The sequence below is a fragment of the Aspergillus campestris genome, assembly GCF_002847485.1.
Source record: "Aspergillus campestris IBT 28561 chromosome Unknown P168scaffold_14, whole genome shotgun sequence".
NCBI classification, from domain to species: Eukaryota; Fungi; Ascomycota; class Eurotiomycetes; order Eurotiales; family Aspergillaceae; genus Aspergillus; species Aspergillus campestris.
In genome coordinates, this window is record NW_020194349.1 from 378,516 (window position 1) to 397,834 (window position 19,319).

At 53.3% G+C, this 19,319-nt stretch overlaps 7 protein-coding genes across 7 annotated transcripts; 2 read left to right on the forward strand and 5 right to left on the reverse strand.

Annotated features, from left to right (window-relative positions):
- Window positions 1–1,098: 1,098 nt before the first annotated feature.
- Window positions 1,099–3,559, forward strand: P168DRAFT_275825 (putative MFS transporter Fmp42; the record flags this gene model as incomplete). Its single annotated transcript, XM_024835520.1, has 3 exons — window positions 1,099–1,761; window positions 1,855–2,017; window positions 2,062–3,559. The coding sequence occupies exons 1-3, from the start codon at window positions 1,362–1,364 to the stop codon at window positions 3,557–3,559; spliced, it is 2,061 nt and encodes a 686-aa protein (XP_024689120.1). The 5' UTR covers window positions 1,099–1,361.
- Window positions 3,560–4,240: 681 nt separating this feature from the next.
- On the reverse strand, window positions 4,241–6,801 carry P168DRAFT_275828 (uncharacterized protein). Its single transcript, XM_024835521.1, has 3 exons — window positions 5,888–6,801; window positions 5,340–5,835; window positions 4,241–5,284 (listed from the first exon to the last, which is right to left on the reverse strand). The coding sequence occupies exons 1-3, from the start codon at window positions 6,444–6,446 to the stop codon at window positions 4,543–4,545; spliced, it is 1,797 nt and encodes a 598-aa protein (XP_024689121.1). The 5' UTR covers window positions 6,447–6,801; the 3' UTR covers window positions 4,241–4,542.
- Window positions 6,802–8,595: 1,794 nt separating this feature from the next.
- On the reverse strand, window positions 8,596–9,659 carry P168DRAFT_330346 (uncharacterized protein; the record flags this gene model as incomplete). The annotated part of the gene is made up of 5 exons (XM_024841578.1): window positions 8,596–8,712; window positions 8,771–9,181; window positions 9,237–9,311; window positions 9,363–9,513; window positions 9,600–9,659. 5 exons carry the CDS (start codon window positions 9,657–9,659, stop codon window positions 8,672–8,674), a joined length of 738 nt encoding a protein of 245 aa, XP_024689122.1. The 3' UTR covers window positions 8,596–8,671.
- Window positions 9,660–10,263: 604 nt separating this feature from the next.
- Window positions 10,264–11,098, forward strand: P168DRAFT_285209 (uncharacterized protein; the record flags this gene model as incomplete). The annotated part of the gene is made up of 3 exons (XM_024836185.1): window positions 10,264–10,390; window positions 10,567–10,858; window positions 10,954–11,098. 3 exons carry the CDS (start codon window positions 10,264–10,266, stop codon window positions 11,096–11,098), a joined length of 564 nt encoding a protein of 187 aa, XP_024689123.1.
- A 576-nt stretch (window positions 11,099–11,674) lies between these two features.
- On the reverse strand, window positions 11,675–13,915 carry P168DRAFT_275830 (putative cholinesterase; the record flags this gene model as incomplete). The annotated part of the gene is made up of 1 exon (XM_024835522.1): window positions 11,675–13,915. The coding sequence occupies one exon, from the start codon at window positions 13,913–13,915 to the stop codon at window positions 11,675–11,677; it is 2,241 nt and encodes a 746-aa protein (XP_024689124.1).
- Window positions 13,916–14,659: 744 nt separating this feature from the next.
- P168DRAFT_224540 (uncharacterized protein) lies at window positions 14,660–17,204 on the reverse strand (the record flags this gene model as incomplete). The annotated part of the gene is made up of 4 exons (XM_024833114.1): window positions 14,660–15,458; window positions 15,510–15,891; window positions 16,132–16,592; window positions 16,651–17,204. Coding segments are annotated over 4 exons (2,196 nt in total), but the record flags the coding sequence as incomplete, so codon positions are not given.
- Window positions 17,205–17,873: 669 nt separating this feature from the next.
- Window positions 17,874–19,295, reverse strand: P168DRAFT_293418 (hydroxymethylglutaryl-CoA lyase). The gene is made up of 2 exons (XM_024837803.1): window positions 18,641–19,295; window positions 17,874–18,551 (listed from the first exon to the last, which is right to left on the reverse strand). Exons 1-2 carry the CDS (start codon window positions 19,096–19,098, stop codon window positions 17,924–17,926), a joined length of 1,086 nt encoding a protein of 361 aa, XP_024689126.1. The 5' UTR covers window positions 19,099–19,295; the 3' UTR covers window positions 17,874–17,923.
- Window positions 19,296–19,319: the final 24 nt, after the last annotated feature.

Below are 19,319 nucleotides of genomic sequence, written 5' to 3' on the forward strand. Positions count from 1 at the left end.
ATCATTGCCCGAAATAGGAAATACTCATGAGTTTAAAAGCGGAAAGCTCTGCGGGCCGGAAGATTTCCATTCCTCATTCCCTTGGGTCAGAAGGGGGCGGACAATAGACTGGCACATAAAATTGCACTGGTCCTCGTTCTGTGGCGTTCTGGTACCAATTCCAAACTCTCTTGGTGTGCAGCGAGCGAAGCGGAGCCAATACTGGCCTTGGGTTAGTTAGCCCGTTGCATGCATAATCCCTCGTGAGGAAAGGTTGCCCCTTAGCCCAAATTGGCACTAGTCACCTTGGCCATATCTACTAGGCGCAATAGTAGCGGGACCCTTGGGCTGCTCCGTAGTTGGAGAAGGATTGAGTATCAGTGGCTCAACAGCTGTTTTCCCACGTTCAGCCGGTAAAATAGCTCACGGCTGGTTTACACCCCCTTACACGGTCGAGAGATCAACGGGAAACTAACCACACCCGTCGGGATCAACCACGTTCATAGGGCATGGATCCCATCTTCGTGAACCGACAGCTTGCTCTCAATGGATTGTGTAATCGGTCAAGCTGTCCAGAATGACGCCTATCATTACTGTAATCTCTGGTCCACGTCAACCACGAGGATCGCTATTGCATAGAGTTCATTAGCCTCATTCGAAAAGCAAGATAGTCTAGACTCCGATTGGAGAAGCTCAGGACTTTGGAACCAAATAGTTTATCTCCATGAGTCCGGGTATTCTCCGAGTCCTCGGTGAGCTAGTTAGCTACTGGGGTATCCGTAGAAGTGGGGATGGCAAATTAGGAGGTGATAACGGGAGACCGGGGTGTCAATCCCAATGGATCGATATATGAAGGAGGCCCACATGACGAGCATCATCATTTAGATGTATCCATTCAGGAGAGAATGAGGAGAAGACGGGACAACAATCAGGAGGAAGTAGCAGCAGTTAACTAGTGTACGCGGTGGTCAACCACGCCTGTTTGTTCTGTTTGACGGTCCCGTTTGATATCCCCGCTGACTCATCGCGGGGGCACGAGACGAGGGTCAGGTGACCTGGGCGGTGAGTGGCTGTCCCGCCTGATCATTGATCATCGCATCATCACGACATCAGGGAGACATATCACCTCCTTGGTTCTTTTCCTGTCGTCTGTTTTGGACTACACATTCTGTTTTTTTTAGTCATCTTACTTCTTGTTGATCCTTATCTGATCCATCCCTTGAATCCCCCTGTTCATCGCAAGGGCCACGATCATCTAGCTGGGGAACCGCTAGCAGCAAGAGGCCGGTTGGACCCACAAGGTCTCCATCTTTCCGGGTCGACTTTCATGATAGGCTACTTTGTCTAACCCAGTGATGAAGGGCTAGTAAGAGGGACGGAGTATGTCTTTACCCCGAGTCTCCTACTTGGAGTCGTGGGTGCAGAACCCAACATCATTCTTCCAGCGACAGCGTGATGAGAATATCGAATCAGACTCCGAAGATGAATTGGGTCAGGATCTCCCAGACGACAGTTTGTCGTCGTCGTTTCACTCAAACTTCAGCTATCCCGTTGGTTTGCGACATCGCGTGAACTTCAACCCGTATGCTGGTCCGGGATGGACTGAAGCGGTGGATGACGGCACTGATGACCGGCAATCTCTCCTCGGTGCTTCGACGCCTCGGCCCGTTGGGGTTGACGGAGCGGTGGGGCAAGAGGGAGAACAGCCTCTGGACCTCGACGTCCAAGAAGGTGTCCTTGAGACAAGGGGTGCTTTTGAGGTGTCTCGTCTCAAACGCATACGTATGTTCAGACTTGCTTTACTGTAGTGTAGAATGATATGTTGGGAGCACGTGAGTGGTCCCGTGATCACTGAAAGGTGCTGATGGTATACAGTGCAGGTCATTGTCGCAGTAATATACTGCTTCTTTTCCGCAGGGATTGTCTTCGGGTTTGCCGCGATCAAGCCTGTGTTGATACAAGAAGGCGTCTACCGTGATAAGTGTGGACAGGAGGAGATCGAGCAAAACCAGGAGGTCTGCTATGGACAGGAGCTTCGGTGGGTAGCCCTACTTTGTTGAACGCTAGTATCTAACCTCTCAGTCTCAACCTGATGTTCACAATCGCCGCCGTAGTGACAAATGTATCGGCATTGCCTGTAGGGACCATCTTGGATATATATGGCCCCCGCGTGTGCGGAGTGATCGGGAGCATGTGCCTGATCATTGGAGCACTCTCTTTTGGACTGGCAACTAGCGTCCCTTTCGACACCTACATTCCAGGTTACCTCTTTTTGTCGCTTGGGGGACCCTTCATCTTTATCTCATCGTTCCACCTATCCAACACCTTCCCGACCCACTCGGGGCTTATCCTATCTACATTAACCGGTGCATTTGATGCTTCGAGCGCCGTGTTTCTATTGTTCCGCCTCGCTAATCAGAGCACGCACGGCTCATTCACCTCGAGGAAGTTCTTCATGCTCTACCTGATCGTCCCTATATTTATCCTGACAGTCCAATCCACAATCATGCCGGTGACATCGTATAAAACCGCCGGGGAACTAGTTCAAGAGGCGGAGGCGCACATAGCAGCGGAAGCCCACGACACAGTGGACGACCGTATCAGAGACCCCGGTGAAGGCGAACGCCAGCGGAACCATCGTCGCGAAAAGCGTCACAATGTCGTCAGCAAAATCCGGCGTCTCCTGACGCACAGCAACGACGGCGACGCCCTAGAGGAGCCAACAATCCTCAAGACTAGCCCTAGCACCGTCCCCGACTCTCCCAGCGGCATCTGGGGCGTCATGCACGGCTACTCCGCCCTCCGCCAGATCCAGTCCCCATGGTTCATCCTGATCATGCTATTCACCGTCCTCCAAATGCTCCGCATCAACTACTTCGTCGCCACAATCCGCCAACAATACGAATACCTCCTCCACAGTCACGCCGCGGCACGCCGCCTCAACGAAACCTTCGACTTCCTCCTCCCCGTCGGCGGCCTCCTCTCAATCCCATTCATCGGCGCGATCCTCGACAACGCCTCCACACCATTCGTGCTCCTCCTCCTCGTCACAACAGCCACCACAATCGGCATCCTAGGCTGCATCCCCCACAGCCTAGAAGCAAGCTACGCAAACATCATCCTCTTCGTCCTCTACCGCCCCTTCTACTACACCGCCGTATCTGACTACGCCGCCAAAGTCTTCGGCTTCCAAACCTTCGGCAAAGTCTACGGCCTGATCATCTGCCTCGCAGGCATAGGCAACTTCGCCCAGGCAGGCCTCGACGCCCTAACCTTCAAAACCTTCCACCGCAACCCCATCCCCGTCAACGCAGTCCTAACGGGAGTCACCTGTGGCGTCGGTCTAGCTCTCGTATCCTTCGTCTGGTGGCGCGCCAAGATCATATCCTCGCCACCACCAACAACAACAACAACAACAGAGGCAGTCCTCGAGCCGGGCCCACCGCCCCCGGCCGCAGTACCAGCAGGCGAAGCAGTCGTAGTCCGCGACTGGGAGCGCGAGCCGCTTCTGCAAACACGCGTACGCGTCCCCGCTGGTCGACGCCCGTCGCCATCATACGGGATCGCAAGCTCGGCGTAGCTAGTCAACAGGCTAATAAAAATGACCGAAGTATCTACCACTAGTGTAACTAGCATGTCGACATCAATGGCAGTCATAGTATAATACGATTTGAATGTATGGTATCCATCGTTTATATATATATGATATATGATATATGTTGGAGATATCAGACAATCAGGCTAAGCGCCCCACCAAACCCCAGGGATCAATTCAACGTAGCAGCTATTTCATACATCGTAGATAAACATACTGTGCGCTAATAACTACCACTTAGCTCTGTTACTTAGATACCAAGACCCCACCACTCGCCAATTGGTGTGATTGGTGTCGAATGGTCAAGATAAAGGACTTGCTAATACGTTCTACCTACCTGGTAGATCGCACCCGTTCGCACCCGCTCGCACCCAGGTAGCTAGCGCCCTGTAGCTGCAGCACCATCAGCACTAGGTACAGTACTCAGTGTAGTACTCCGTACTCCCCCGCCCGTCTCCATCGAACAAATCAAAAGCACGCACGGACTGCACCTAGTTGAACCCCAGCCCCTCGTCTACACCAGCACCAGACACTACTATATACACACATACAAACAAAGCTTTAACACAAACTACGCAAACCATACAGCCATCAAAGCTAATCCTTTACGAACACATGTAAAAGACTTGTAGTAAAAACAGACATTACAAGAATTAGAATCTACTACTACTACTACCACAACCACTTCCACTACCATATATAGGAGAGACAAAAACCGGCAGGAGGCGGAGAATGGAACAGGATGAGATGGGATGGGATAGATATGCAGAGGAAAAACCGCATGCAACTCGTGAAAATTCGTGAGACTCGTGGATCAGCCGTTTGGGGAGGATGAAAGAGGGTGGAATGAATGGATGAGTGGGAGGGAGAGTGAGTGCTGAAGAGGGAGGCTGGGATGGAGGGAGAAGGAGAAGGAGAAGAAGAAGAAGAAGAAGAAAAGGAAAGACAGAGGTAGATAGAGAGAGGGATTAAGCTGGAGTAGGGGCAGTGTGGGATTCTTCCACCTCCGCCCATAGACGTCTCCCCGGGACTTCGCAGGACGGGTCGTGCCACAGCATCAGGAGTAATATCTTGCGCAGCGCCTCCCAGGTGTCGATGTGGTTGTCGGCTGTTGTTTGGCGGAGCATGCTCACGTACCAGGGGCGTTCGGGGCGGCCCTGGGTGGCGATGCCGCCGAGAGTGAGGGCCCACATCAGGATGACGCGCGCCTGAGGGTGGGACCAGATCTCGGGGCCCGGCGCGGCGACGAGCAAATTGCGCACGGAGGCGGCGAGCTGGCACATGGGGTTGCTCTGGGCGGGCATCGGGAAGACCACGCCGGCGGAGTAAATCAGCGCCGTCATGCGGCAGGTCTCGTAGAGGACGAACGGGGGGTCGTAGGCTGATCCGCCGAGCTGGGTGGCGGTGGGGATGTGCAGCGTGTGGTACTGGATGAGGTTGCGGCGGTCGGCGAGCAGCGAGGTATCATCGGTGGAGAGCTGATGACGCAGGTGCACGTCGACGTGGTTCATGTAGGTCTTCATGGCGCAGAAGATGTCGATCATCTGCGTCGTGCCGCCAATCGCGCGCAGGCTGCCGAATTGCTGCTCTGCGATGTCGGTGTTGTATCCTACGAGTTCGTGCAACGAGACGTCCTGGTGTTCTTCGCGTAGGGCGATGAATTCCCAGGCGGGAGGAACCAGGAAGGTAGTGGAAGTCATGATATCCGAACTGTTTCGGTCAGGATATTATCGCTATAGAGATGCACCAAGACAGGAAAACTTACAAGGACAGGATCGGCGCCAGGCCTGGGAGACGGATATTTTTCAGCCCCCCACGGATCTGGACCAGCTGGGCCAACCCTCGGGTGTGGATCAGATTCGGCGGGAGACTGCCGTAGATATCCAGCCACTGCAGCCGCTGCATGGGCGGAGTAAACGGGGTGCGACGATGGCGGCGCGCATCGTTGATGTCGGCGTTATTGTGCGCCATACACATGACACTTAAGATCACGGCATCCTGCACGGCACGGTCCGGCTGGCTAATATCATGCTGGATCAGCTTGATGGACTCCATCTCGCAGAAATGGAGCAGCTGCTGGTCGCGTGGCGAGAAGGCGGCCTCAGGGATCCACCGGTTGATCCACTGAACGCGCTGATGCGACAGAGACCCGTAGAGGAAGGTCGTGAACAGGGTCGGTTCCGACAGCGATAGCGGAAACCAGCTTCGTACGGCCGACACGCCGTTTCCGGGGGTCAGGCCGGGCCAGAGAATTTGCACAGCTGGGGACGTTAGCGCGGGAAAAAGGGGTCGCGAAGGGGAAAGAAGACGAACAATAAGATTCGCATGCAGAGACAAACTCGGGCGGGTAATGCAAGGTGACCGGATATGTCGCGAACGGGTCCATGGCACTGGCCCCGATCACTTCCACCGACTGCTGCGGGGGACTGGAAGGGTCCAACACCGGTTTCTCCTGTTCACTGGCGTCCTGGGAGTCGGTGTGGACCGAGTGCTTTTGGGTTTGTTGAGGTTCGGGATCTTTGGTCGGTTTGGGTGATGTTCGGACGGCGAGAGTGAAGCTGGGTGGGTTCGAGGAACCCGACGATTGAGTCGACGGGGACGAGCGGGCGGAGGAGGGCGAGGGAACCGTCACCAGCGCATCGTCCAGCTCGGGTTTTGTGGGCGGGTCGGCGGGACGGGGTTGGTCTCCGGAGGGGACTGGGGCATTCTCGCCCGGTTCGCCACGGTCCTTGGTCTGGTCGGAGATCCATTTGCCAACGTGAGCGCGCACCAGGCGCTGGATCCGGAGCCGTTCATTCTCAGAGGCGGGACGGGCGTTGACGAAGTGAATGGCGTCCTTTTTCCGCCCACCGGCGGGTTTTTTGGGCGGCATGGATCGCTAAAGGCGCATTACTCGGGGGGTCAACGGAGGGTGAAAGCGATGCGCATTCTGGGGAGAGGGGATGAGGAGAGGTGCAGGGCGTCCACTAGATCGGGGGAGTTGGGTAGGGACCGGTGGTGTTTTAAAGGCGGGTCGAGGATAGACTGGGGGAGAACGTATGGGGATGGTGGCTGCAAGAGGCTGACGAACTGACGAATGACGAGAGTGATGGAGAGAACGATTGATAGAGATTAACCGAGAGGAAGGATCGGAGAGAGAGGAGAGAGAGAAAGAGGAGAAAATGGAAAGAGGAAAAAAAATCAATCTCAAAATAAAGCGACGAAGCAGAAGAGGGGGAAGAAAGTTGTCGAGGGAGCGAAGGAAAACGAAAAGGGATCGAAAGGAGGCAGATGCCTGAAGAACTAGGCTTGGCATTCACCTTCTTCCCGTGATGGACCCACGGTCTACAGGCTCACGACGGTTCATGGACCATGATCATGGTAACATGGTAACTTGCCCGATATAAAATGGACCCGTCACATATGATCCTGTTCCTGTGCTGTAAGGACTAGTAGTCGTCTGCGGATGATCAATCCAATATTGCTGTTGGTCGTTTCCTCCCCAGGAATCCCGGGATTCAGGTCAAGTCAATCAGTAACCCATGACAAGCGAAATGACAGGCGACTATCACCGCCGACGGACTAGCCGTTTAATAAATAACCTCCGATGCCCCATTGGGTAACTGTATGGTAATACCAGTCCCAGGAATCCACCGCCGAGGCTGCCGATCCCTGCGGCGATCGGTTCCGAGTTAGGGCTAGGCGCGCTGTTGTATTGGCCGAGACTGGCCCGACAAAGTCTGATATGGCAGACTGGATAGAATGCGTTGGGATTTGCCACTGATGGTCGAGCTTATATCAGGGTAAGTCACCCCGAGGGGCGATATGTCGCCAGATCGCGATGGGAAATTCGGTATCTTCCTTCAAGCGTGTGTGGGGAAGTATGCTCCATATTTCGGGTCGTCAGCGACCCAAGGTTCCAACCGTACCATCTGTAAATAGGTCGGGTTTTCTTTTGATACCGATTAGACACCACTCGCGGAGCACGGTTCAAGGAGATACGCTCTCGTCATCATATGACCGTCGAATATTGTTGGGTGCCTCGGCGTGTGCTTGAGCACGGATACCAGCCTTTGACCGACAGATGTGTCCACATCTTCAAGAGGCTTGAGAAGCTTGAGTTCAGGAATAAAGAGTTCCTAGATGTGGAGATCCAGGCGAACCCCACGGAAAGACACAAACCATGGAACATCATATACCATGCACTATGCACGTTCGACTCCAAGTGCAACCAGGGGTATGAAGCAACTTCGACAGCCATGTAGAAACACATCATCAGCCGAACAGCACCGCAAGCAAGCAAGAAATGCCGCAGATCCTTTCCGACGCAGATCCCACTGTAATGACTGTACGAATCTGAGGAAACTAACAACCCCCAGTTCAATTTTTCTTCCGTGGTATCATTGGCCAGCATCTCTGACCGGTACCTCCCCAGACCCCGACCACGCAACCAACCCAGTGCCGTGATATGTCGCCCTGCCAGCCGCCCTGCAGCCATCGAACGCCGCTTGCAAAAATTTTCCGGGTTTGCGGGTCTAGATATCCTTGATTAGTGCCCACGGTGTCCCAGAGGGATCCACCGTGGAGACATCTCGACCGGGTTCATCGCCGATCTTGACTCCCGCAGCTGACGATGAAATGACCCCTGGCGTTGGGACAGGGGAGGATAATGGAAGGATTCTCACGTTGCCTTCTTTGGAGGTGCAAGAGAGTTGCACTCAACAAATGTGTCATCTCTCATGATGGTCAGGGGTGTACATGTGACGATGCCGAGGTTGTGTTCAAGGGAGCCTTGAGTGACACACGGGTGGACCTGACCCACGTGATCGCGTGTGACCAGTCATGGATGTTTTCAAACAATTCTCGTGCACAATCTTTTGTTCGATTTGCAATGGCTATTATCTCTGGCAGTTCTATTCCTGTGAAGGTACCTAGATCTGGTTGGGGTCGACAATCCTGAAAGGTATCAATGGCAATTGTATGGTCTTCCTATATACATGCAACCACACACAATTCCCTACATCCCATTCATTGACTACGCCCTGCCATTACTGCGTGCAAGATTAATTCGATACATCCCAGAGACATTAGCAACTTCAATCACAGACCCAATCCACCTTACAATGACGATTTGATGCGCCCGCTCCGTGCCTTGCCAGCTGCGATCATATCAGTAACAATCCCACCGACAGCATGAGACAGAAGAGGAGAACATACCACTGGCGATGTGTTGCATGGTACCTAAGAAGCGATCCAGCACTACCCAATCCACCGACCGCTCACTCGACGCCGTCGCCGCATCCAACGCACAGCGCAGCTCTTCCGTCGTGAGGACCGTCCCCGTTTCCCAGCCCGCTGCAGCCATCGTGTCTTCCCCGCTGAACGCAATATCCGACAGTCGGTCGATATCTTCGAGTAGATGCCGTAACGCCGGTCCGAGGGTGTCCAAGCCATGGGGGTTGTGGCTCTCTAAAGCTGTGTTGGCCTCACCCGACCGGATATAAGTACGGGAGGCAACGGCAAGCAGATCAACCGCGCCTTGAACCCACGCGGGACCACCCCATACTGGGATATTGTCCAGAGCAAATGCGAGGTCTTTGTGGTGGCTAATTATGAGGTTGAGGAGTTCTGACGCGGGATCAGTCGCTGTACAGGGTCCTACTATCTTCGGTCGGTGTCCTACCGCGGGAGAATTTGCGCATATAGTACTGCTTGATTTTGACCGTGTTGGAGCCGAGTAGGGGACCTATAATGTACTCTTCTGGTGGTCAAAAGTTGTCCTCGCCGCCGAAGGGATGGCACGACTAACCTCGGATGCGCGTCGCCGCCGCCCGGAACGGCCCCTCGCTGGTAATGACGGTCAAGACGGTTCGGGGGTGGTCATCGAGCTCTCGAAGGGCGGTGATCAGTTCCGTCAGAAGAGATTCTGTCCATGGTTCGGTCGCACTGGACGCGTGGAGCTGGAAAACAGACACATCAGCAGCGGTTTTCATAACCCCCCTCGTAGTAGGCTAGTGCTAAGCCAGGAAGGTCCAGTTTGTCCTACCTTAATCACGCCTATATAGTCAAGCACATCAACCGTAAGATTCGTCGCAGTAGAAGACATCCTGTATCGATGGATCAACAGGAAAAAATAATGTTTTCGTAACACCAGGGAAAAGGGAACGGGGATAGCATCGTGACCATGGAATGAAAGCGTCGGGGCGCTCCGCACTCCGCACTCCCCACCTGCCGCCCCCGCGTCCCCACTTTGACCGCTGCAAATCACCATGCAGGAGGCCACGGTCGCGTATTTGAGGGGCAACCTCGGTGGTTGGGTCAACGGTCATTGGTGCGATTGTTGGATAATGGCTTTGTTGGGTTGTCGGACCGTGGTACTATACTATATTCGATGTTTGCCTAGATGTAGGTATGGCGTGGCATGGAGGACTAGGAAGGTAGACCCGAGTTTATCAGATGATATAGAAGGCAGATATCGCGACAAGACGTTTGAATAGAATAATAGTTGAGAAACAGAATTATAATGGTTAAAGAGGCGATGAAGCAGAGAATACACCGGATGAGTCAGCCACCATCCCACCACATCGCTCTATCTTTGATTCTATACCAACACGACACCAAACACCACATATTAGATATAGCTTCTATCAATCTGTATCAGCTACGACAGTGACAATTGAACAACAGACCCCTTCAAACCGCCAATCATAATGTACAACCACCAACGACCACCAGACCCCGACATTCCACAGCTCGAGCACAACGCGTTGGCGCAGCAGCATACATACCACGCATCCGAGGAATCCAACTACCGTGACGACGGCCAAACAGCGCGATGTCTCTTGGGCCTTCGTTTTCTTCTCGATTACACCGACTTCTCTCATGACTCTGAACTTTTATCGTGACAGAACGATCCTATCAACGGAGATTGAAACAAATCCAGACCTGCCAAACCCCTGCCAAAGCGATAGCCGATGATCTAGCATTCAACTCCTCAAATATCGTATCCCTAGATCGAACAGAATCACCCAATCGCAAAAAGACCACTTGGGCAGAAGGAAAACCTACCAAGAAAGAAGGACACCAAAGACAAGAAAAGAAGATGGCCCTCGTCCGCGACCCCATGTTCTGGCGGCGCTTCTCGCGCGCGATCCACCTCGACGAAGAAGCCAAAGGGCTCTCCCCTCCAAACGAACCCAAACCCGTCGCCGGATCAGGCGAAACCACCTCTTCCATAACGTCGTCGTCAGCCGAAATCGCAACCCATGAGAAGCTTCCTTCTATGAAGAAGTCTGCTATGTGTTCGTATGTTTACTCCTTCTTTGTCTGCTCCGGTTTACTCGGTCCACAGTATATGTGGGGTTTGGACTGAAAGGGCTAATATAAGAATGGGTATACAGAGATGAATGGCTACAGAACCAGCGCCGCAAGCGAAATAAAAGTATCATTCGTGGAATGATTGGAATTGGTGTCTTTGCGGCTGTTATTATTGTCGTGGTGGTTGTTCTGTGGTGGTTGTCGAGGCATAACTGGATGAGGGGATGAAGGTACCTATTGTCATCTTCAGTTCATTTTTCTTTTACCTTTTTATCGTTTCTAGCGTGGGTTACAAGAAGGGCAGAAACCGAAAGAAAGAAGCAAGAAAAAAAAAGGCTCAACTATGTACACCGGCGCTCAGGTTTGGATTTGCTTTATTTCTTTTTCGCTCACTTTGACTACGTTTATTGATGAACATACCCGGCACCTGTTGTTGTCTTCGTTTTTGCGCAATGGCTTTGGTTTAAGGTTTTGGCAATTATTTTTTATCATTTCAATAGGCGGACAGGATTGGTCAGTTGGAGGTTATGGTGTTGTGTTTACGGCTGCCTGTGTCCAATGTATGAGGTTGGATGAACTGCAGGATAGGGTGCAATTTGTAGGTACCCAGTATTAGTCTTAATGTATGTATAGCAGAATTATATCAATATGAATTTACCATATAACTCCCATATTAGGGTTGACACCCAATGCAAACCGAATCAAACAGCAATAACGCCCTAGCATTATATCATTCTCTCCCGCTCATTAATCTCAAAATAACCAACAACACAGGCGACATCCCACCCGGTATGTTATCCATAATCAACCAGTATACTCCGCATTCTCAAACGTAAACCCATACTCCCTAAACACACGACACTTCTCCGTACGGCCGGGGTTCTCGGCCGACGAGGGGTCCCACCCTAGCAGACTGACGGTTTTCGCGCCGGCTGTATACTCCGGGACGGAGTAGGGTGTGTTATCGCTAGCGCCATAGACAGCATGGGTAGCAGCGTAAGCAGGTCCACGAATACGGAGGAATTGAGGATCAGGGTTCGGGTTCCGCGTTCTGAGGAACGCGCCAAAGACATCATGCAGGAGCTGCGAGTGCAGGATATCGCGGACGTCATAGTAAGGGTCGACGCTGTGGGTCTTGGAGTTGAGGGTTCCCCAGACGGGGAGAACATCCGCCGTGTGGCAGGTCGCGTTGAAGTTGTCGTTTGGGGAGCAGACTTCGGGGGTATCGTCTGTTGACTGGACGTGGCCGTTTGTGATCTGGAACTCGTAGAGGGAGGGGAAGATGGAGTTGTTGGCTGCGATGTCGAGGAGGTGGGACTGCGGGCAGGACCACTCGCTGTGGGTGAGGGCGTCTGCACCGAGGTTGCGGATTCCGTCTGGGTCGGAGCGGTTGATGGGGAAGACGTCTTCTTTGATGAGTGCTTTGGCGAGGTCGGGCGGGAAGGCGATGGAGAGGAGGAGGTTGAGGCCTGTTTGGGTGGCGCCGAGGTTGGGGACGGAGCCTGCGATGTAAAGGGCAGCTTCGTCTGTGGCGGCTGTGAAGAGGGTGGGGACGCGGTTAGGGAGGGCGTTGTTTGCGAGGAGGATGTGGAATTGGTCGTCGATGACGCCGGAGCCGGTGTCGTCGATCATGGGCATGAGGGGCTCGATGGAGGCGAGGAGCTTGCTGACGTGGAGGTAGTCGGTTCCGAGGGCCTTGGAGGTTGCGTCGATTGCGTCGCCGATGTCGGTTGAGTTGTCGAGGTAGCTGGTTGCTGGGGCGGCGCGGAGGCAGGAGAGGAGGGCGGATTCGGACTCGGTGTGCTTGTCTTCGTCGCAGCCGATGGCTTTGGCGATTTCGGGGGCGACGATGTCGGCGTAGACTTGGCGCGTGAACCAGGGGAGGTCGAGCGGGGCGGACTGGACGATGGCGCCGGAGAAGAGGCCGCGCGCGGCGGTGGAGGACAGGAGTGCGACGACGCTCTGACCGCCGGCGGACTGGCCGAAGATGGTGACATGGCAGGGGTCTCCGCCGAAGGAGGCGATGTGCGATTGTACCCAGCGAAGGGCTAGTATCTGATCGCGTGTGCCGTAGTTGCCGGTCGTTAGGTTGCCGGTGGCGAGCCAGCCGAGGGCGCCGACGCGGTAGTTGACGGTGACGATGACGACGTCGCTGCGGCTGGCGAAGTTGCCGCCGTCGTAGTCGACCATGCTGGCGCTGCCTGAGGTGAAGGCGCCGCCGTAGAAGTAGACGGCGACGGGGCGTCGTGCGGTGTTGGGGCGGCCTTCTGGCCGGCTGTGGCTGTTCTTGGGGAGAACAGGTGTATATACGTTCAGATACAGACAGTCTTCCGAGATTCCAGTGCCAAGCGATTCGTAGTCGGACGAAGACTGGATACACGAGTCCGCCAGACGGGTCGCGTCGATGCGATTAGGCCCGGAGTACGGCTGCGGCGGGGCGAATCGCAGGTCTTTGACCGGGGGATTGGCAAAGGGGATGCCCAAAAAGCGAAACGATCGCGCATCGCGGTATCCGGTTATAGTGTAGTCTTCTGATGTAACGGACACACGCGACGAGGGGACAGCAGCCCGGTTGAGATCGGTTGTGGGGGGGACGTTGGAGGTGCAGAGGGCGGGCAGCTTCGCGTCGCACGGTTTGAGGACGACTTCCTTGCGCTTGTAGCAGTAGGCCGGACATTGGCGGGCTTTTTTGGACTTCGAACCACCGATCCAGAGAGAGTCGGACGGCTGTAGGTCGTGTGCAAAGACTAGATAGTCCAGCTGGTAATCTATATCAGTGCGATTGGCCTTGGGCGCATCCTGTAGCGGGAAGAGAGCTTCTCCGATAGCGGCACAGCGAGCGCGAGCTCCCTCTGCAGACAGCCGATCGTGAACCACGACAGCAGCAGTGCCGTTATTCTCGGGGCCCAGATTGTTGTACTTGAGAGCCTGCAGCGTTCCCAGCGAGCTAATGGAGGGAAGCTTCGCAGGCGCAACTGGGCCATGAGGAGCCGCAAACGCGAGCCCTAACCCGAGCAAAACTCCCAACAGAGACGACAGCTGCATCTTGACAGACGATTAAGAGCTGGCACCGACTCATCCCTGACCTAGGCAGCGCAGACATGCGCTGGTATTTAAGCGAGCTCGAGCAGCATTCCTTAGGTTCAGCTGTCAGAGTCAGGCTGGAATTAGCGCCGGACATCCCGGAAGTCAGATCCAATACCAGACGCAGAGCCACGTCCTGGCGAACATGTCGATTCATATTTGTGGGGCACATCGTGTCCGTGGTGAACTGACTAGCAGGAACCCACTCCCATAATAGTATAGATGACTAGCTAGGTATGGTCGAACCGACCAACGAGGGTAATCCCTGGGCGGACGGCAATGGCTCCGTCGCGCTACGACAGGGTGGGTAAGCACTGAATCAGAGGGAGTCCAGCTCGAGCAGATCGATGAACAGAGAAATGAAGAGAAGGATCGAGGGAGAAGATGTTGATTGATGGGAAAAGGCTCGAAGCCCCACGCGTGCACGTCCCATTTGAGGATAGTGTGATACTAGGCAGATTAATTATGGAAATGTCCTGGATGATAACTAGGGCTCGGGGTATGGCCCGGTTGGCCGCCTGGCAAAAGAGGTGTATTCGTAATACCACCAACTTACCAATTAAGTTATGATTACTACTGGTATATGACTTGGTAACTACTGCAGAACCCATGTCGCGAGCTTGAATTATAGATACCTTATTACCAGGACAGTGCTTGAATATCATCTGAGTCTGGCCATCTGAGTTTACCTTCAATCAACAAAGGTCAACAGTATAAAACATTCGGACTCGCCCTCATGACTGGTTCCGATGTGAGACTGCAGTGGGCATACTCGATCTGTGTGTCCTCTGCGTGATCATTTTCTGATATATGTTCAGAAGCCTCTTCAATCCCGGTTGAGGTCCGTGGGCGGTTGATGATTTCTCCCCATTTGACTGGCTTCAGTGACACTTCTGTATCCTCCGGTGGGGGATGACAAGAGGCGCTAATCGCAGCGCTACACGATGATGCCAACGGCATATCAGAGGGAAGACGCCGAAACCCCAGCCCAATGAGCACCCCCATGGCAAGTGACCCAACCACAATAGTCCAGAGAATCGCCTTCGATGACCAGCTACAGGCAGTCGTGGATTCTTCTTCTAGTTCATTGTCATAAACGTCAAGGGCGCGGATTTTGACCACGAAGAGACTCTGCGATAGAAGCCAGTGCATGATGGTCGATACGGCGATGAGTGGGAACCCATAGCGATACGGAAGGCTGATGTAGTAGGCCGACCGCTGTTGACCCTTGGGCCACGATACGCGGAGGGGCTTGCGATTGGTGGCGAAATCATTAAATTCCACTGCGAGGCGCATATTCGTGAGCAGGCCGTTGCAGAGGAAGTATAAGAATGAGTATGTGAGCTGTGGAGAGTTGGCCAGCAGGATCAACAAAATCACATTCCCTCCATCGTAGAAGACCGTGTCACCGGTCGGTTTGCCCATCTCCTGGGCCCACATTGGCGTGGTCCCAAGAAAACCGAGATGAAAGAGGAAGATACTTGTCCCAAGACAAGCAAGGAAGCTAGATTGGTTTGTTAGTTTATAGTACCGCATTTGTCGCGCTGTCACCTACAAAGTCAACGTCAAGGTCCAGGGCTTCCAACCAGGTGAACGAACCCATCTGCTTCTCCGAGGAAGACGCTGGGGAAGTCTCCTCAATTGGACGGGCTGAGAGTTTCTCATTTCGCCCAGAGGCGTAGTATCCAGGGTATCAGAAATGTAGGGATCCCGACACCACGGAAGCTCCCCAGTCGTCATATCCAACTTGGACATCAAGCAGCGACCCTTGGTCGTTATGTCGGGCTTGTGGAGGAAGGAAGAGAGCCCATCGCCCAGTGTCAAAAGAACCGACCTGCGATCGCACCGTGCTGTCAAGTACATGCAGATCACTTTCGCAATGTTGCAACCGATAACCGTAAGGGAGATTGGCAGACTGAAATAGAACTGACATTGTTCTTCGAGGTCCTTGCTGAAACACTTATTGATAGTCAACTGGTCTAGCTGCAGTTGCATTTTACTTACTTGGCCCCCTAGTGTGTTGGGCTTTCCAAGGCCATTGGACCGCAAATCAACATGTTTGACCCATGTGGTCATGGAATTCTTCAGGGTATCACGCAGTTGGTTTTCTCCAGCGTTGGTGCAGATCATCTCGGAGTAAAGTGTGCTGATGTCGGTACTGACATCAGAAATGTTACTAGAGAACGGAAACCAATGATCATCGAAGAAGTCCCTGAGGTGCAGCCAGGTACTGTTCCCTGGGGCTCGCAAGGACCAGCCCGGGTATGTCAGATTGTTCAAGTTACCTCCAAATCTGCGTGCTCCAATATGAAATGGGAAGGGCGTATCCCAATCAAAACTTCCAACGATAGGGGATCCATCGATGTGTTCTGCTGGCACCACAAGCAACAGTGTGCCTTTTTTGGTGTTATACTCGATGTCGTATGGTTTTAAACACTCGGACACGTCAATATGTGGCTTTAATGTTCTATTCAAGTATTCAGCGCGGACATCCTCCGGACTATAACCGACTCTTTGCGTAAATGAAAGATGTGCATCCTCGCTTCTGGTAAGGGGCTCGCTCATCCCAGGATCGTCTGGGATGACAACGAGCCCATACTCTCTTGTGGTTATGGACGGGAAGATGGCTGAATTGTACCTTAGTCACGATGTTAGTTATCGCAGCAATGATAATGCCCATAAAAAGGCAGACCAACATCATATGGACCGGTACTGAGCTTATAAACAGGATCACCCAGAGCAGTTTTCGCCTGGCATCCATGGCCCACAGGTTTCTAGCACTGAAAACGCCAATGTCGAGCCAGGTCCGTTTTGAGTGAGCCTGATCAATATCTGCTCTGGACGGCGCGCTAAGACACTGCATCGAATAATTGCTCGCGGCAAGGAGAGCCGTGCTAAGGACGTTGATAACAAGATGCATCCCAGTCGTCCAGCCGTTTGTGGTGGAGCAGCTTCCGCGATAGAGCTCCGCATATTCAAAATGTCTGTCGCTGTAGGAAGGTCTCTTGTAAGCGACGACGATCGCAATGATGGCCAATATCACGTTGAGGGCCAGGATTGCACTGCATCCCCAGGCACAGAGCAGAACACCCTTGATCCATTCTTGTCCGGGATCTGTTTCCTTATCAAGCAGAGGGAGGGGGATTCGATTGAGATTAACAAGTGACTCGGCCTTGTGAAGGATGTTTGTTCCTCTAGGGGTGTAGTCGCGGAGGCGTGAATATCGAATTCGGAATATAAGACGGCGGAGCGTTAAGAGACTGAACCATTGTAGAAACTTATGACTGTCCTGGTTATCACTCTCTATGTTAATCCTTTCTGTTTCAGAGGTGGATAAGTCGATTAGAGGGATCTGTGATAAACTGGTACTTTGTTCTGAGGGGCAGGTCATGGCAAAGATGGGGCATGTCCGTACGGTGTGAAAGAAGCCGAAATGAAAGGTGATTGATATAGGGGACACCAGTGCAAATAAATGGTAGTCACCTCAGCCTTGTTGCTCCTGAAATGGTGTGTACCTAGAGCCTTGTCACTAGTAACTAATCCCTGTTTGGAGTAACTAATGCAAGGCTGAGACGTTGTTATATGTCTGGATTGATGATGGGCGGACATTAAGAATGAATTCGAGAATTACCAACACGGAGAGAAATCAATCCACATTGACCTGAGGTGGTAATCAGGGTAGCAATCACCTGATATACATATATTATTGGGGTTCTAGGAGCGAGACTATTTAGCCCATCAAGAACAGAACTCTTGGGATATATCAAACCATTCTTGAAAGCCAATGCCATATTCCAAGAAATAATAGTCCATCCATGGGTGCCTTTGATCCTTCGGGCGAACAGTCACTAAGAAGAGCATGAACCTCTCTACCTGGGAGGATCCTGAGTAGTATGAACTGGTCATGCCAGAATACCATGTAATAAATAAGCCAATGCTATGCAAATCTAACTCTAACTGTACACATATCTACCGTCCAAGCACCGTCTTAAGAACGCACATCCAATCAACCTCGCGCCCCATACGAGCCGCCATAGACATGCCTCCCTCCCCATCAAACTGCAGAATCCCCTCAGATCGCACATTACTATCCTCTCTCTCCTTCCTCGACTGCACATGGGGCAGCTCCTTCAACTCTTCAGACGAAGCTGCAGACGCAGAAACCCTCCCGGCAATCCACCTCCCGGTCTCGCGCAGTCGAGCCACATCAACCCCCGTCTCTACCCCCGCAGCATGAAACATATCCACCAGCGTCTCCGTCGCGACGTTTCCCTTCGACCCAGGCGCATACGGACACCCGCCGAGTCCAGCAACACTACTATCAAACACGCGCAGCCCACAGAGGTACGCCTCCCAGACGTTCATCGCGCCAGTGTGGTAGGTATCGTGGAAGTGGCCGGCCAACCGCGAGGTGGGAATGTCGTGTTCCACGAGATATGTGATGAGCGAGCGGACTTGATCGGGGGTGCCGACCCCGAGGGTATCGCCTAGGCTGACTTCGTAGCATCCCATCGCTAATAACTCCCGAACGCATCGTAGAACATATGTAAGTGGCGTAGGGCCGTCGAAGGGGTCTGCGAAGATGCATGATACATATCTGTTCAGGCTCCCCGTCAGTTTGCGAATCCGATAGAGTGATGACAAGACCATAGTAGACTAGTACAGCCGTGGAGGGTAGTAACTCACCCTCTAACAGCTACACCCATCGCAGAAGCCCTCCGAGCAACATCCCGAGCCCTCTTCAGCGCCTCCTCCACACCACAGTTGACGTTCGCACGGCTGAATCCCTCACTAGCACTAACGAAGACAGCAACCTCGCGCACTCCCTGTTCCACAGCGACCTCGAAGCCCTTCCTATTCGGGACGAGCACCGGTAAACGCAGTGTCCCCTGCTTCTCTTCGTCGTCGCCATCCCGATTCAACAAAGACTGAACAAAGGCATCACCCAGGACGCGCCTGCAGTCCGCAAGTTGTGGTATGGCGCGCGGTGAGACCACAGAAGTAACCTCGATCGTCCTCAGCCCCGCGGCATGCAGTCTGCGGATAAGCTCCGTCTTAGTCGCGGTCGGGATATGGTGGTGGATATTCTGGAGGCCGTCGCGAGGACTGACCTCCACCAGTCTGACGGCGGAAGGAATCTTCATCGTGGGTGGCAAGGGGAGATTATCGAGTGGCGTGCGACAACAACAGAGACGGGGATCGCCTGGCGATAAGAGGGGCTCATTCTTCGATAATCCTACAGTGGGTGGGTGGCTGTGTATAAGGGTGGGCGGGGTGGTTAAGATATAGATGAGGTGAGATGGGTTTCATATTTAAAGAGAGACTAAGAGTCACATCTCAGCCGAGGTTGTAAGGCAAGAAGCAT

Bases quoted from the DNA above. Each gene is read 5' to 3' on its own strand.
- P168DRAFT_275828 (XM_024835521.1), bottom strand. From the start codon at position 6,446: ATGCCGCCCAAAAAACCCGCCGGTGGGCGGAAAAAGGACGCCATTCAC. The intron at 5,836-5,887 runs GTTCGTCTTCTT...TAACGTCCCCAG, and splicing joins CTCTGCATGCGAATCTTATT to CTGTGCAAATTCTCTGGCCC. The intron at 5,285-5,339 runs GTAAGTTTTCCT...TGACCGAAACAG, and splicing joins CTGGCGCCGATCCTGTCCTT to TTCGGATATCATGACTTCCA.
- P168DRAFT_293418 (XM_024837803.1), bottom strand. From the start codon at position 19,098: ATGAAGATTCCTTCCGCCGTCAGACTGGTGGAGGTCAGTCCTCGCGAC. The intron at 18,552-18,640 runs GTGAGTTACTAC...GAGCCTGAACAG, and splicing joins ATGGGTGTAGCTGTTAGAGG to ATATGTATCATGCATCTTCG.